General features: G+C 42.7%; 1 protein-coding gene across 2 annotated transcripts in view; it reads left to right on the forward strand.

Annotated features, from left to right (window-relative positions):
- The window catches only part of LOC120046641 (glutamate--cysteine ligase catalytic subunit-like), a 45,471-nt gene that overhangs the window by 17,914 nt on the left and 11,104 nt on the right, over window positions 1–16,453 (forward strand). Inside the window, exons 2-12 of one of the 2 annotated variants that reach the window (XM_038992031.1) lie at window positions 7,615–7,727; window positions 10,590–10,772; window positions 10,876–10,989; window positions 13,839–13,897; window positions 14,079–14,215; window positions 14,426–14,500; window positions 14,678–14,794; window positions 15,077–15,215; window positions 15,444–15,556; window positions 15,693–15,785; window positions 15,996–16,100. In XM_038992031.1, the coding sequence (XP_038847959.1) occupies window positions 7,615–7,727; window positions 10,590–10,772; window positions 10,876–10,989; window positions 13,839–13,897; window positions 14,079–14,215; window positions 14,426–14,500; window positions 14,678–14,794; window positions 15,077–15,215; window positions 15,444–15,556; window positions 15,693–15,785; window positions 15,996–16,100 (1,248 nt within the window). The remainder of the gene's footprint in view (window positions 1–7,614; window positions 7,728–10,589; window positions 10,773–10,875; window positions 10,990–13,838; window positions 13,898–14,078; window positions 14,216–14,425; window positions 14,501–14,677; window positions 14,795–15,076; window positions 15,216–15,443; window positions 15,557–15,692; window positions 15,786–15,995; window positions 16,101–16,453) is intronic. The other variant, XM_038992032.1, reaches the window with a different exon arrangement.

A 16,453-nucleotide genomic window follows, 5' to 3' on the forward strand; every position in this document is an offset into this window, starting at 1 on the left:
CTGTCAACCATGGTTACCTGCAAGGAAACACGTGCCGTCATCATTGCTTTGCACATAAAAGGCTTCACAGGCAAGGATATTGCTGCCAGTAAGATTGCAGCTAAATCAACCATTTATCGGATCAAGAACTTCAAGGAGAGCGGTTCAATTGTTGTGAAGAAGGCTTCAGGGCGCCCAAGAAAGTCCAGCAAGCGCCAGGACCGTCTCCTAAAGTTGATTCAGCTGCGGGATCGGGGCACCACCAGTACAGAGCTTGCTCGGGAATGGCAGCAGGCAGGTGTGAGTGCATCTGCACACACCGTGTGGCGAAGACTTTTGGAGGATGGCCTGGTGTCAAGAAGGGCAGCAAAGAAGCCACTTCTCTCCAGGAAAAACATCAGGGACAGACTGATATTCTGCAAAAGGTACAGGGATTGGACTGCTGAGGACTGGGGTAAAGTCATTTTCTCTGAGGAATCCCCTTTCCGATTGTTTGGGGCATCTGGGGAAAAAAGCTTGTCCGGAGAAGACAAGGTTCTGTGTCATGCCAACAGTAAAGCATCCTGAGACCATTCATGTGTGGGGTTGCTTCTCAGCCAAGGGAGTGGGCTCACTCACAATTCTGCCTAAGAACACAGCCATGAATAAAGAATGGTACCAACACATCCTCCGAGAGCAACTTCTCCCAACCAACCAGGAACAGTTTGGTGACGAACAATGCCTTTTCCAGCATGATGGAGCACCTTGCCATAAGGCAAAAGTGATAACTAAGTGGCTCGGGGAACAATACATCTATATTTTGGGTCCATGGCCAGGAAACTGCCCAGACCTTAATCCCATTGAGAACTTGTGGACAAACAACCCACATATTCTGACAAACTCCAAGCATTGATTATGCAAGAATGGGCTGCCATCAGTCAGGATGTGGCCCAGAAGTTAATTGACAGCATGCCAGGGTGGATTGCAGAGGTCTTGAAGGGTCAACTGCAAATATTGACTCTTTGCATCAACTTCATGTAATTGTCAATAAAAGCCTTTGACACTTATGAAATGCTTGTAATTATACTTCAGTATTATATAGTTATATTATATATAATATAGTATTATATTAACATTGACAAAAATATCTAAAGACACTGAAGCAGCAAACTTCGTGGAAATTAATATTTGTCATTCTCAACTTTTGGCCACGACTGTATATAACGTTCCACTGTTGACAGTGCATGTCAGAGCAAAATCCAAGCCATGAGGTCGAAGGAATTGTCCGTAGAGCTCCGAGACAGGATTGTGTCGCGGCACATATCTGGGAAGAGTACCCAAAAAAACTGCCACCATCCCCACGGTGAAGCATGGTGGTGGCAGCATCATGCTGTGGGGATGTTTTTCAGCAACAGGGAGACTAGTCAGGATCAAGGGAAAGATGAATGGAGCTAAGTACAGAGAGATCCTTGACGAAAACCTGCTCCAGAGCTCTCAGGACAACAGACTGGGGTAAGGTTCAACCTTCCAACAGGACAACAACCCCAAGCACACAGCCAAGACAATGCAGGAGTTGCTTCGGGACAAGTCTCGATGTCCTTGAGTGGCCTAGCCAGAGCCCCGACTTGAACCCGATCGAACAACTCTGGAGAGACGTGACACAGCTGTGCAGCGACGCTCCCTATCCAACCTGACAGATCTTGAGAGATTCTGCAGAGAAGAATGGCAGAAAGTCCCCAAATACAGGTGTGTCAAGCTTTTACCATCATACCCAAGAAGACTAGAGGCTGTAATCGCTTCCAAATGTGCTTGAACAAAATACTGAGTAAAAGATCTGAATAGTTATGTAAATGTCATATTTCAGTTTTTTTTTATTTATATACATTTGCAAACATTTCTAAAGAATGTTTTTGCTTCGTCATTATGGTGTATTGTGTGCAGATTGATGAGGGGGGAAAATGAATACATTTTAGAATAAGGCTGTAACGTAACAATGTCGAAAAAGTCAAGGGGTCTGAGTACTTTCCGAATGCGCTGTACGTGTCTGCAAAACCGAGGAAATGCTGTACTTCGAGCAGTACATGAGATCTCCCTTCGTGTCATGTCGAACCCATGGAACTCCTCTTTCCAGGTCAGAATGAATTTGTGCGTCCTTTTCTACTTGTATGCTGCCTTTTTAGCAGCTGGTTCAAGGTTTGATAGTGGTGGTGGCGCTTTCTTGGTGCCTGGCCAGCATTCGGTGCTTGTAGAAACATTTTATTAGACAGCTACACAATATACCTGGATCATTAGCAAGATGGCGCAGATAGATGGTCGCCTCGCTTTGAGTCCTTAGGAAACTATGCAGTATTTAGTGTGTTTAAGTATTATTTCTTACATTGTTAGGCCAGAAAATCATAAGTGTTATTACATACAGACGGGAAGTACTATTGGATATCAGAGCAATGGCAACTTCCAACATTACGACCAGGAATACGACTTTCCAGAATGGATCCTTTGTTTGGACCACCACCCAGGACCGTAGATCTATTCCCAGAAGCCGACCCAAAACAACGTCGCCGCAGAAGAGGCAGACGGAGTGGCCTCCTGGTCAGACTCCGTAGGCGTACACACCGCCCACCGCTTCCGAGTATACTACTCGCCATGGTCCAGTCTCTTGACAACAAGGTAGATTAAATTATAGCATGTGTTGCTTTCCAGAGAGACATTGGAGATTGTAACATTCTCTGTTTCAAGGACACATGGCTGTCTCGGGATATGTTGTCGGAGTCGGTTCAGCCACCGGACTTCTTCATGCGTCGCGCCGACAGAGATAAACACCTCTCTGGGAAGAGGAAGGGCGGGGGTGTATAATTCATGATTAACAACTCATGGTGTAATCACAACATAAAGGAACTCAAGTCCTTCTGCTCACCCAACGTAGAATTCCTTGTAATCAAATGCCAGCCGTATTATCTCCCAAGAGAATTCTCGTCAGATATCGTCTCAGCTGTGTATATTCCCCCTCAAGCAGTCACCACGACGGCCCTCAAGGAACTTCACTGGACTCTATGCAAACTGGAAACCATATATCCTGAGGCTGCATTTATTGTAGCTGGGGATTATAAAAAAGCAAATTTGAACAAGGCTACCTAAATTCTATCAGCATATTGATTGCAGCACTCACGCGGGCAATACACTCGATCACTGCTACTCTAACTTCCACGATGCATACAAGACCCTCCCTTCGGCAAATCCGGCCAAGACTCCATCTTGCGCCTACCGTCTTATACGCAGAAACTCAAACAGGATGTACCCGTGACTAGAACAATTCAACGCTGGTCTGACCAATCGGAATCCACGCTTCAAGATCGTTTTGACCACGCGGACTGGGAAATGTTCCGAGCAGCCTCAGAGAATAACATCGATCTATACGCTGACTTGGTGAGTGAGTTTATAAGGAAGTGCATTGATGTTGTACCCACTGACTATTAAAACCTACCCTAACCAGAAACCGTGGATGGGTGGTGGCATTCGCGCAAAACAGAAAGAGCAGTTAACCACGGAAAGAGGACTGGGAATATGGCCGAATTAATATAAACAGTGTAGTTATTCCCTTAAGTCAATCAAACAAGCAATGTTGCTATAGAGACAAAGTGGAGTTGGAATTCAACGGCTCAGATATGAGACGTGTGTGGCAGGGTCTACAGGAAATCACTGACTACAAAAAGAGAACCAGCTACGTTAGACACCAACATCTCGCTTCCAGACAAACTAAACACCTTTGCCCGCTTTGAGGATAATACTGTGCCACCATCGCGGCCCGCTAACAAGGACTGAGCCCCCCCCCTCTCCTCCGTGGCCGATGTGAGTAAGACATTTAAACGTGTTAACCCTCGCAAGTCTGCTGGCCCAGACAGCATCCCTTGCCGCGTCCTCAGAGCATGCGCAGAGCAGCTGGCTGGTGTGTTTACGGACATATTCAATCGCTCCCTATCCCAGTCTGCTGTCCCGACATGTTTCAAGATGGCCACCATTGTTCCTGTACCCAAGAACGCAACGATAACTGAACTAAATGACTACCGCCCTGTAGCACTCACTTCTGTCATCATGAAGTGCTTTGAAAGACTAGTCAAGGATCATGCCACGCTAGACCCTCTCAGTTTGCATACCGCCCCAACAGGTACACAGACGATGCAATCGCCATCACACTGCCCTATCCCATCTGGACAAGAGGAATACCTATGTAAGAATGCTGTTCATTGACTACAGCTCAGCATTCAACACCATAGTACCCTCCAAGCCCATCATTAAGCTGGAGTCCCTGGCTCTCAATCCGCCCTGTGCAATTCGGTCCTGGACTTTGATGGGCCACCCCTAGGTGGTGAAGGTAGGAATCAACATCTCCACTTCGCTGACCCTCAACACTGGGGCCCCACAAGGGTGTGTGCTCAGCCCCCCCCTGTACTCCCTGTTCACCCATGACTGCGTGGCCATGCACGCCTCCAACTCAATCATCAAGTTTGCAGACACAACAGTAGTGGGCTTGATTACCAACAACGACGAGACAGCCTACAGGGAGGAGGTGAGGGCACTCGGAGTGTGGTGTCAGGAAAACATCCTCTCAATGTCAACAAAACAAAGGAGATGATCATGGACTTCAGGAAACAGCCCCCCCCCCCCCCCCCCCTATCCACATCAAAGGGACAGTAGTGGAGAAAGTGGGACGTTTTAAGGTCCTCTGCGTACACATCACAGACAAACTGAAATGATCCACCCACACAGACAGTGTGGTGAAGGCGCAACAGCGCCTCTTCAATCTCAGGAGGCTGAAGAAATTTGGCTTGTCACCTAAAACCCTCACAAACTTTTACAGATGCACAATCGATAGCATCCTGTCGGGCTGTATCACCGCCTGGTACGACAACTGCACCACCCTCAACCACAAGGCTCTCCAGAGGGTGACGCATCAACGGGAGCAAACTACTTGCCCTCCAAGACACCTACAGCAGCTGATGTCACAGGAAGGCCAAAAAGATCATCAAGGACAACAATCACCCAAGCCACTGCCTGTTCACCCTGCTACCGTCCAGAAGGTGAGGTCAGTACAGGAGCATCAAAGCTGGAACCGAGAGACTGAACAACAGCTATCTCAAGGCCATCAGACTGTTAAACAGCAATCACTAACTCGGAGAGGCTGCTAACAGACTCATATCACTGGCCACTTTTATAAAATGCCCCCAAACATACTTCCAAAGTTGTGGCAAAATGGCTTAAGGACAACAAAGTCAAGGTAATGGAGTGGTCATCACAAGGCCCTGACCTCCATCCTATGGAACATTTGTGGGCAGAATTGAAAAAGCGTGTGAGAGCAAGGAGGCCTACAAACCTGACTCCGTTACACCAGCTCTGTCAGGAGGAATGGGGAAGAATTCATCCAACTTATTGCGGGAAGCTTGTGGAAGGCTACCCAAAACTTTTGACCCAAGTTAAACAATTTAAAGGCAATGCTACCAAATTTTAATTGAGTGTATGTAAACTTCTGACCCACTGGGAATGTCATGAAAGAAATAAAAGCTGAAATAAATCATTCTCTCTACTATTATTCTGACATTACACATTCTTAAAATAGTGGTGATCCTAACTGACCTAAGACATTGAATTTTTACTTGGATTAAATGTCAGGAATTGTGAAACTGAGTTAATGTATTTGATTAAGGTGTATGTAAACTTCCGACTTCAACTGTATGTATATACTGTACCTTATACCATCTATTGCACCATGCCTATGCCACTCATCCTTATATGTATATGTACATATCCTTTTTCCTCCCTTTAGATTTGTGTGTATTAGGTAGTTGTTGATGAATTGTTAACTTGTTAGATATTACTGCACTGTCGGAACTAGAAGCACAAGCATTTCACTACACTCGCATTAACATCTGCTAACCATGTGTATGTGACCAATAAAATTTGATTTAATTTATATACAAAGGTATGTGGACACCTCTTCAAATTAGTGGATTCGGCTATTACAGCCTCACCCGTTGCTCTGACAACTGTATAAAATCGAGCACACCGCCATGCAATCTCCATAGACAAACATTGGCAGTAGAATGGCCTTACTGAAAAGCTCAGTGACTTTCAATGTGGCACGGTCATAGGATGCTACCTTTCCAACAAGTCAGTTCATCAAATTTCTGCCCTGCTGGAGCTGCCCTGGTCAACTGTAAGTGCTGTTATTGTGAATTAGAAATGTCTACGAGCAATAACAGCTCAGCCGTGAAGTGTTATGCCACACAAGCTCACAGAACAGGACCGCTGAAGCACGTAGTGCGTAAAAATCATCTGTCCTCGGTTACAACACTCACTACCGAGTTCCAAACTGCCTCTGGAAGCAACGGCAGCACAATAACTGTTCGTTGGGAGCTTCATGAAATGGGTTTCCATGGCTGATCAGCCGCACACAAACCTAAGATCACCATGCGCAATGCCAAGCGTCGGCTGGAATGGTGTAAAGCTCGCCGCCATTGGACTCTGGAGCAGTGGAAACACGTTCTCTGGAGTGATAAATCACACTTCACCATCTGGCAGTCCTACGGACAAATCTGGGTTTGGCGGATGCCAGGAGAACCCTACCGGATGCCAGGAGAACCAATGCATAGTGCAAACTGTAATGTTTGGAGTAGGAATAATGGTTGGGAGCTGTTTTTAATGGTTCGGGCTAGGCCCTTAGCACTGACGATTCTGTGCTTCCATCTTTGTGGAAACAGTTTGGAAGGCCCTTTCCTGTTTCAGTAGGACAATGCCCCCGTGCGCAAAGCGACGTTCGTACAGAAATGATTTGTCGAGATAGGTGTGAAAGAACTTGACTGGCCTGCACAGATCCCTGAGCTCAACCCCATCGAACACCTTTGGGATGAATTGGAACGCCGACTGCGAGCCAGGCCTAATCGCCCAACATCAGTGCCCTACTCACTAATGCTCTTGTGGCTGAATGCAAGCAAGTCCCCTCAGCAATGTTCCAACAATGGAAAGCCTTCCCAGAAGAGTGGAGGCAGTTATAGGAGCAAAGGGGGACCAACTCCATATTAATGCCCATTATTTTGTTCAACGAACAGGTGTCCATATATTTTTGGTCATGTGCATCTCCCGCTCCCATCTCCTTCAGTTAACACTGACGAGATTAGGCTTCACACATTTTGAGAACGGAGGTAAAACCGCAGCCACACACACACAGGACACGTGACGAAAGAGAGACTAAAGATCAACCTCTCCAACTCACAGCTCAATTCATTTAGCCAAATCTCTGTAGTCTACTTGCAGCCTACACTGATTAGATTAGTTATGAAATCTTTTCTATCTATCTGATATGGTGGGTGTCCTCTTGTGTTTTTTGAGGTGGAACGATTCTAGGATTTATTCACTTCACAACTGGTCATTCCCACCTTCCCACTTCGTTATGAATGCAGCGTCAGGCTACATTATGTTAACACTAATCAACATGAGCTTTGATTCTACTTTCAATCAGTTTTTAGCCAATGGGTTCTGTCAGTGATGTCAACATGTGCTGTAGGCCTAATGGATTTCACCATGATATGCATTGCATTTGCACACAGTTTCAGGCTTCAAATATAAACTGGTTATGTAAAAAAAAAAAAAATCTCCCCTTTTTAGGTGGAATACATGTTGATTGAAATGGATGAGAAAAATGAAAAGGTTCGTCTTGTTCTCAATGGTGGGGAGGTTTTGGAAACCCTTCAAGACAAAGGTGAAAAGACAAACCCCAAGTAAGTCAGCTTTAAATCTGTTTAGAAAATGACCAGATTATCGGGTTGGGTTGAAACTGGCTGCCATGTATATACCTTATGTTAAAGTAGAATCTTTCTTATTTACACTCATATCGCTTTTTTTTATGTAAATGCCATGTTATTAAAGGGTACAGACAGTTTTTGCGTTCTAACTTATTTTTGAGAAACTTGCCCCAACCAGCGATTCACTTCCTCATCCTCGTTGTGCAGTATGGGGGCTCAAACCTTTAGTAATTTATTAGATGCTCTTATCCAGAGCGACTTACAGTAGTGATTGCATATACAGTTGAAGTCTGAAGTTTACATACACTTAGGTTTGAGTCATTAACTCGTTTTTCAACCACTACACTAATTTCTTGTTAACAAGCTACAGTTTTGGCAAGTCGGTTAGGACATCTACTTTGTGCATGACAAGTAATTTTTCCAACAATTGTTTACAGACAAATTATTTCACTTATAATTCACTATATCACAATTCCAGTGGGTCAGAAGTTTACATACACTAAGTTGACTGTGCCTTTAAACAGTTTGGAAAATTCCAGAAAATGATGTCATGGCTTTAGAAGCTTCTGATAGGCTAATTGACATCATTTGAGTCAATTGGAGGTGTACCTGTGGATGTATTTTAAGGCCTACCTTCAAACTCAGTGCCTCTTTTCTTGACATCATGGGAAAATCAAAATAAATCAGCCAAGACCTCAGAAAAACAATTGTAGTCTGGTTCATCCTTGGGAGCAATTTCCAAACGCCTGAAGGTACCACATTCATCTGTACAAACAATAGTACGCAAGTATAAACACCATGGGACCACGCAGCCGTCATACCGCTCAGGAAGGAAACGCTTTCCATCTCCTGGAGATGTTCGTACTGTGGTGCAAAAAGTGAAAATCAATCCCAGAACAACAGCAAAGGACCTTGTGAAGATGCTGGAGGAAACAAGTACACAAGTATCTATATCCACAGTAAAATGACTCCTATATCAACATAACCTGAAAGGCCGCTCAGCAAGGAAGAAACCACTGCTCCAAAACCGCCATAAAAAAGCCAGACTACGGTTTGTAACTGCACATGGGGACAAAGATCGGACTTTTTGGAGAAATGTTCTATGGTCTGATGAAACAAAAATAGAACTGTTTGGCCACAATGACCATTGTTATGTTTGGAGGATAAAGGGGGAAGCTTGCAAGCCGAAGAACACTATCCCAACCGTGAAGCACGGGGGTGCTAGCATCATATTGTGAGGGTGCTTTGCTGCAGGAGGGACTGGTGGACTTCACAAAATAGATGGCATCATGAGGGAGGAAACATATGTGGATGTATTGAAGCCACATCTCAAGACATCAGTCAGGAAGTTAAAGCTTGGTCGCAAATGGGTCTTCCAAATGGACAATGACCCAAGCATACTTCCAAAGTTGTGGCAAAATGGCATAAGGACAACAAAGTCAAGGTATTGGAGTGGCCATCACAAGGCCCTGACCTCAATCCCATAGAAATCTTGTGGGCAGAACCGAAAAAGAGTGTGCGTGCAAGGAGGCCTACAAACCAGACAGTTACACCAGTTCTGTCAGGAGGAATGGGACAAAATAAATAAATAATAGCTGAAATAAATCATTCTCTCTACTATTATTCTGGCATTTCACATTCTTAAAATAAAGTGGTGAGGCTAACAGACCTAAGACATGGCATTTTTACTTGGATTAAATGTCAGGAATTGTGAAAATGATTTTAAATGTATTTGGCTAAGGTGTATGTAAACTTCCGACTTCAACTGTATTTTCATATATATTTTGTTTCCCCGTACTGTCATTCTGAACTTTATCAGCAACGCTATATTACATTTTGTTGCGACTCAAATGGAACAGCTGGATAGGGGAAAACTGCTCGAGTCGCACAAAATTGAAATATAATGTTGCGGATATAGTTTGGAATGACATAATTTCATGTGTACATCTAAAGACCTGCATCACTTTACTGAGGGCATTTTGGTTTCTAAAAGGACGTATTTGGGTGTTTTTGGAGTGTTTGTTCATACTTTTTCAGAGCTTTGTACATCGCGATGAGGAAGTGAATCACTGGTTAGGATAGGTTTCTCAAACAAGTGAAATCACAAAACGTGTGTTGACCCTTCTATAACATGTCATTTACATAAAAATAGATATTTGGTTGTAAAACCTTTTTTTACATTGCAGGTACTGAAGACATTTGTCACTGCATAAGACAGTGTTCCGTTAGCCTCTTTAGCAACTTTAAAAAATAAATAAAGGAGCTTCCCTTATGCCTCGCTCATGCAAAGGCTACTTTACAAGTATGCAACTTCAGCCTGAGTTTTACTTTTATTTAAAAAAATTTAACTATGCTCTTACAAATACACTATTGAGTCACCCTGCCCGCTACACCGTGGGCTGTTAAATTCCTTCTGCAGGTTAAAAAGCCTTTATCTCTATTTTATGTACTTGTGTTTGTACAAGCCCCACAGTAATGGTCTTCTTGCTAACAGCCCATGACGTCCTAAATCTGTGAAGCCTACTTAACCCAGGGGAAATACCAGTGTCAGTGCGGAATTGTATCTAGAGCTGTAGCATTCCTCATTACTGCCTCTGTCGCACATACTGAAGAGCACGTGCCCTGAAACACAAACACAGCATTTTCCCCCCTGCTGAGATAGTGTCTCACATTAGATTTAAAAAAACATGTTTACTTTAATGTGAAAGATCAGCATAACACAATGGACTTTATCTGATCAAGGACCTTGTTTTGTTAGACAACATTATTCATTGGCCTCTAAAAATGTAAGTTGGCTTTTAAATTATTTTTTTTATAATGCTTTGTTTTTCTTTGGAGCCATCCTACCCTTTGGAGGCCAGAGTATGGCAGCTACATGATCGAAGGGACTCCGGGACAGCCATACGGTGGGACGATGTCAGAGTTCAACACAGTGGAGGACAACATGGGAAAGAGGAGGCGAGAGGCCTCATCTGTGCTGAATAAGAATGAAACCCTTGCCACCATCACATCATTCCCAAGGTAGTTTAGTACCTATTCTGTCACTCACTCAACCATTTGAAACTTTGTTTATTTCATTTATAGTACCTTAACATTATTGTTATTCTTGTAACAATGGTTTTAGGTTAGGTTGTCCAGGCTTCACCCAGCCAGAGTACAACCCAACACCTGTTGAAAAAGGAGTGTCCAAATCACTGTTTTTCCCAGATGAAGCCATAAACGGACACCCAAGATTCAGGTAGGCTTGAATGTATATATGTATGTATGGCGGAAGTTTACATACACTTAGGTTGGAGTCATAAACTTGTTTTTCAACCACTCCACAAATGTCTTGTAAACAAACTATAATTTTGGCATGTCGGTTAGGACATCAAATTTGTGCATGACACAAGTAATTTTTCCAACAATTGTTTACAAACAGATTATTTCACTTATAATTCACTGTATCACAATTCCAGCGGGACAGAAGTTTACATACACTAAGTTGACTGTGCCTTTCAACAGCTTGGAAAATTCCAGAAAATTATGGCATGGTTTTACAAGCTTCTGATAGGCTAATTGACATCATTTTAGTGAATTGGAGGTGTACCTGTGGATGTATTTCAAGGCCTTCCTTCAAACTCAGTGCCTCTTTGCTTGACATCATGGGAAAATCAAAATAAATCAGCCAAGACTTCAGAAAAACAATTGTAGACCTCCACAAGTCTGGTTCATCTTTGGGAGAAATTTCCAAACGCCTGAAGGTACCACCTTCATCTGTACAAACAATAGTACGCAAGTATAAACACCATGGGACCACGCAGCCATCATACCGCTCAGGAAGGAGACGTGTTCTGTCTCCTAGAGAGGAATGTACTTTGGTGCGAAAAGTGCAAATCAATCCCAGAACAACAGCAAAGGACCTTGTGAACATGCTGGAGGAAATAGGTACAAAAGTATCTATATCCACAGTAAAACAAGTCCTATATCGACATAACCTGAAAGGCCGCTCAGCAAGGAAGAAGCCACTGCTTCAAAACCGCCATAAAAAAGCCAGACTATGGTATGCAACTGCACATGGGGACAAAGATCGGACTTTTTGGAGAAATGTTCTATGGTCTGATGAAACAAAAATAGAACTGTGTGGCCATAATGACCATCATTATTTTTGGAGGAAAAAGGGGGAGGCTTGCAAGTCAAAGAACACCATCCCAACCATGAAGCACGGGGGTGGCAGCATCATGTTGTGAGGGTGCTTTTCTGCAGGAGGGACTGGTGCGCTTCACAAAATAGATGGCATCATGAGGATGGAAAATTATGTGGATATATTGAAGCAACATCTCCAGACATCAGACAGGAAGTTAAAGCTTGGTCGCAAATGGGTCTTCCAAATGGACAATGACCCCATCCATACTTTCAAAGTTGTGGCAAAATGGCTTAAGGACAACAAAGTCAAGGTAATGGAGTGGTCATCACAAGGCCCTGACCCCATCCTATGGAACATTTGTGGGCAGAATTGAAAAAGCGTGTGAGAGCAAGGAGGCCTACAAACCTGACTCCGTTACACCAGCTCTGTCAGGAGGAATGGGGAAGAATTCATCCAACTTATTGTGGGAAGCTTGTGGAAGCCTACCCAAAATGTTTGACCCAAGTTAAACAATTTAAAGGCAATGCTACAAAATACTAATTTAGTGTATGTAAATGTCTGACCCACTGGGAATGTGATGAAAGAAATAAAAGCTGAAATAAATCATTCTCTACTATTATTCTGACATTTCACATTCTTAAAATAAAGTGGTGATCCTAACTGACCTAAAACAGGGAATTTTTACTTGGATTAAATGTCAGGAATTGTGAAAAACTGAGTTTAAATGTATATGTTTGCGCTTTGGGGATCCTTAGCAGAATGTGACTGGCAGATCAAGTGTTGTATGTGGTAGATGCGGGCTGCAGTAGGTATCTCAGATAAGTGGGAGGGAGGCCTAAGAGGATTTTATAAATAGGCATCAACCAGTGGTTCTTGAGACGTGTATACAGAGATGACCAGTTTACAGAGGAGTATAGAGTGCAGTGATGTGTCCTATAAGGAGCATTGGTGGAAAATCTGATTCCCCAATTGCAAAGAACATCTAGCTGCTCGAGAGCACCCTAGATGCCGAGCTATAAATTACATCTCTGTAGTCTAGCATGGGTAGGATGGTCATCTGAATCAACGTTAGTTTGGCAGCTGGGTTGAAAGAGGAACGATTACGATAGAGGAAACCAAGTCTAGATTTAACCTTAGCCTGCAGCTTTGATGTGTGCTGAGAGAAGGACAGTGTACCATCTAGCCATACTCCCAAGTACTTGTATGAGGTGACTACCTCAAGCTCTAAACCCTCAGAGGTAGTAAGCACACTGGTGGGGAGATTCTTCTTACCAAACCGCATGACCTTATGTTTTGCAGGTGTTCAGAACAAGGTTAAGGGCAGAGAAAGCATGTTGGACACTAAGAAAGCTTTGTTGTAGAGCGTTTAACACATAATCTGGGGAGGGGCCAGCTGAGTATAAGGCATTGCGCAACCTTTGTTCCACATATACACTACATGACCAAAAGTATGTGGACACCTGCTCCCCCTTTGCTGCCACAACAACCTCCACTCTTCTGGGAAGGCTTTCCAGTAGATGTTGGAACATTGCTGCGGGGACTTGCTTCTATTCAGCCACAAGCGCATTACTGAGGTCTGGCTGAGATGTTGTTGCTCCTAGATGTTTCCACTTCACAATAACAGCACTTACACTTGACCAGGGCAGCTCTAGCAAGGCAGAAATCTGACGAACTGACTTGTTGGAAAGGTGGCATCCTATGACGGTGCCATGTTGAAAGTCACTGAGCTATTCAGGAAGGCTATTCTACTGTCAATGTTTGTCTATGGAGATTGCATGGCTTTGTGCTCGATTTTATACATGTTGCTGAAAAAGCCAAATCCACTAATTTGAAGGGGTGTCCACATACTTTTGTGTATATATTGTATATTTGCCGTATGTTGTCTCACTGCTATGATATGTCAAGTTTGAGCTCTTCTTTTGAATTCCCTTGAATACAGAATGTTGTGAATGTTTTTTCAGCACCCTGACCAGAAACATTCGTCACAGAAGAGGAGAGAAGGTAGTGATCAACGTACCCAGTAAGTGTAAATAAAAACAGGTCTTCACCATTTGCACTTAAAAATTACACCACTCAGTCAAATACATTTTGTCATTTTCTTTTTTCACTGGTCAAATTTAGGATATATTTGCCTAAATACAAATTTGAAACGGCTTGCTTATCGGTATCTATTTTCCACTGTGCTTCTTTCTCCTTGTTAGTCTTTAAAGACAAGTGCACTCCATCTCCATTTGTGGAGAAGTTTCCGGAGGATGATGGGGAGGCCGCCAGAGCAGCGCTCCCTGATCACATCTACATGGATGCCATGGGCTTCGGAATGGGCAACTGCTGTCTTCAGGTATATGCTACACGTTATACTAATAGTAACATTGTATACTGTCGTTATTTGTTTGTCTTTGGATGCATGTTCCTTTTTTCAGTCGTACATCATAAATTACACGTTCATATACTAGACTAGAGAATATTTTTTAAAGGTTGTGGGCATGTTTATATAAGCCTGTTGATTAGTCCTTAAATTAACTTGAACCTTTTTATGATGTTTTTCCAGGTGACATTCCAAGCTTGCAGCATTGAAGAGGCGAGGTACCTTTATGACCAACTAGCAACATTCTGCCCCATAGTGGTAAGATATATGCTTAGAAAATGTACAGAAAAAAATTGCATTAAGTAGTAATTTTTTTAAATCTAAGGTGTCGTAGCTGTCTTTGTTTGAATCATTACAGTATTCAATAACACTTTGGTTGTTTCGAGTGCTTTTTGTGTGGTGGAAACTGGAAAGCTAACTGTTGATTGTTTACAGATGGCCCTCAGTGCTGCTTCGCCGTTTTACAGAGGCTATGTGTCAGACATTGATTGTCGCTGGGGAGTTATTTCTGCCTCGGTGGATGACAGGACCGGGGAAGAGAGAGGGCTGAAGGTGAGCAGATCAATCAGGAAAAACTGGCCCCTAATTAAAGAAACATGACCTTGCCAAATAAGGCCCACTCGCTTGTCGCTAGTTGCTTCAGGGGGTTGAGTGTCCGGCTCAGACCGTGTCAGGCTCAGATAGGCATTATGAGTTTCTCTGTTGATTTCCTGGTGTTCAATTGTAACGTTTGTCAGAGCAGGTTTTCAGTTATTTGTTTGTTGAATTGTCAGATTTTCCTACTTTTCATATTCATGGTCTTTTAATGTCTGTGAAAATGTGTTGTCTTTGCAGCCTTTGAAAAGCAACAAATTTCGAATCTTGAAATCAAGATATGATTCAATCGACAGCTACCTCTCCAGTTGTGGCGATAAGTACAATGACATAGATCTGACAATAGACGAGGAGATCAACAAACAGTTGCTGGATGCAGGTAAACACTGTAACAAAGACATCTGTAATAGAACATGGTGAATGATAAGTGACTGGGGAAAAATATTATTTTAAAATGAATAGTAAAATAATCATACAAAAAGTGATGTATTGTTTAAGCATTGAAACTGTACGACAATGTTTTTTAAAAAGAAATGTATTCGATTTGTATTAATGTTTTAATCATAAAATGTTCTATAGAGAAGTGATCAGAATCTGTGTTTTGTAGGGATCGACAAACTGCTGGCCCAACACATAGCCCATCTTTTCATCCGGGATCCGCTGTCACTCTTTGAGGAGAAAATTCACCTGGATGATGAAAACGAGTCGGATCACTTTGAGGTTAAAATGATACCCACTGACTTACTGTGGCTGCATTACTGTTGAAAACCAGACCAATGCTTGTGACAGATTTTAAAAGGAGGAATTTTTGTTTATATAATCAAAATGCATTTTCCATGTCACGTCTCTCTTGTAGAATCTGCAGTCAACCAACTGGCAGACAATGAGGTTCAAACCTCCTCCTCCAAACTCGGACATCGGATGGCGAGTTGAGTTCCGCCCCATGGAGGTAGCATAAGCCTTTCAACTCTGACACAAAAGATTTAATATAATTAGGATATTTACCTGAAATATGCTCAGTGGCAATTTATATATGTCTGCTAAATAGTGTTACATGAACAAACAATACTTGCAACAGGATTTACATGTACTGTGTCTTAACTTATTTTTGTACAATGTTAGTGTAGAAATATTTAGTGCACGTTTTCTTTTATTTCAGGTGCAACTTACCGATTTTGAAAACTCTGCTTACGTTGTTTTCATCGTCCTGCTCACCAGGGTTATCTTGTCCTATAAACTGGATTTTCTCATCCCCTTGTCAAAGGTGAAAATGGGGTTGTTCTTCTTGTTACACTTTTCATTCGCTGAATTTTATGAAATTCAATTAAGTTAGACTGGTTGTTTTTGTGGAGTTCCCAGTACATTCAATTTCGAGTCTCATAGCAAAGGGTCTGAATACTTACGTAAATAAGGTATTTCTGTTTTATTTTTAATACATTTGCAAAAAAAAATAAACCTGTTTTCACTTTGTCATAATGGGGTTTTGTGTGTAAATTGATGAGGAAAACTATTTGATACATTTTAGAATAAGGCTGTAACCTAGCATGTGGGAAAATGTAAGGGGTCTGAATACTTTCCGAATGCACTGTATATAGACCTTCTTACATCAGCTGATAT

The sequence above is a fragment of the Salvelinus namaycush genome, chromosome 4, assembly GCF_016432855.1.
Source record: "Salvelinus namaycush isolate Seneca chromosome 4, SaNama_1.0, whole genome shotgun sequence".
In the NCBI taxonomy this organism is placed as follows: domain Eukaryota; kingdom Metazoa; phylum Chordata; class Actinopteri; order Salmoniformes; family Salmonidae; genus Salvelinus; species Salvelinus namaycush.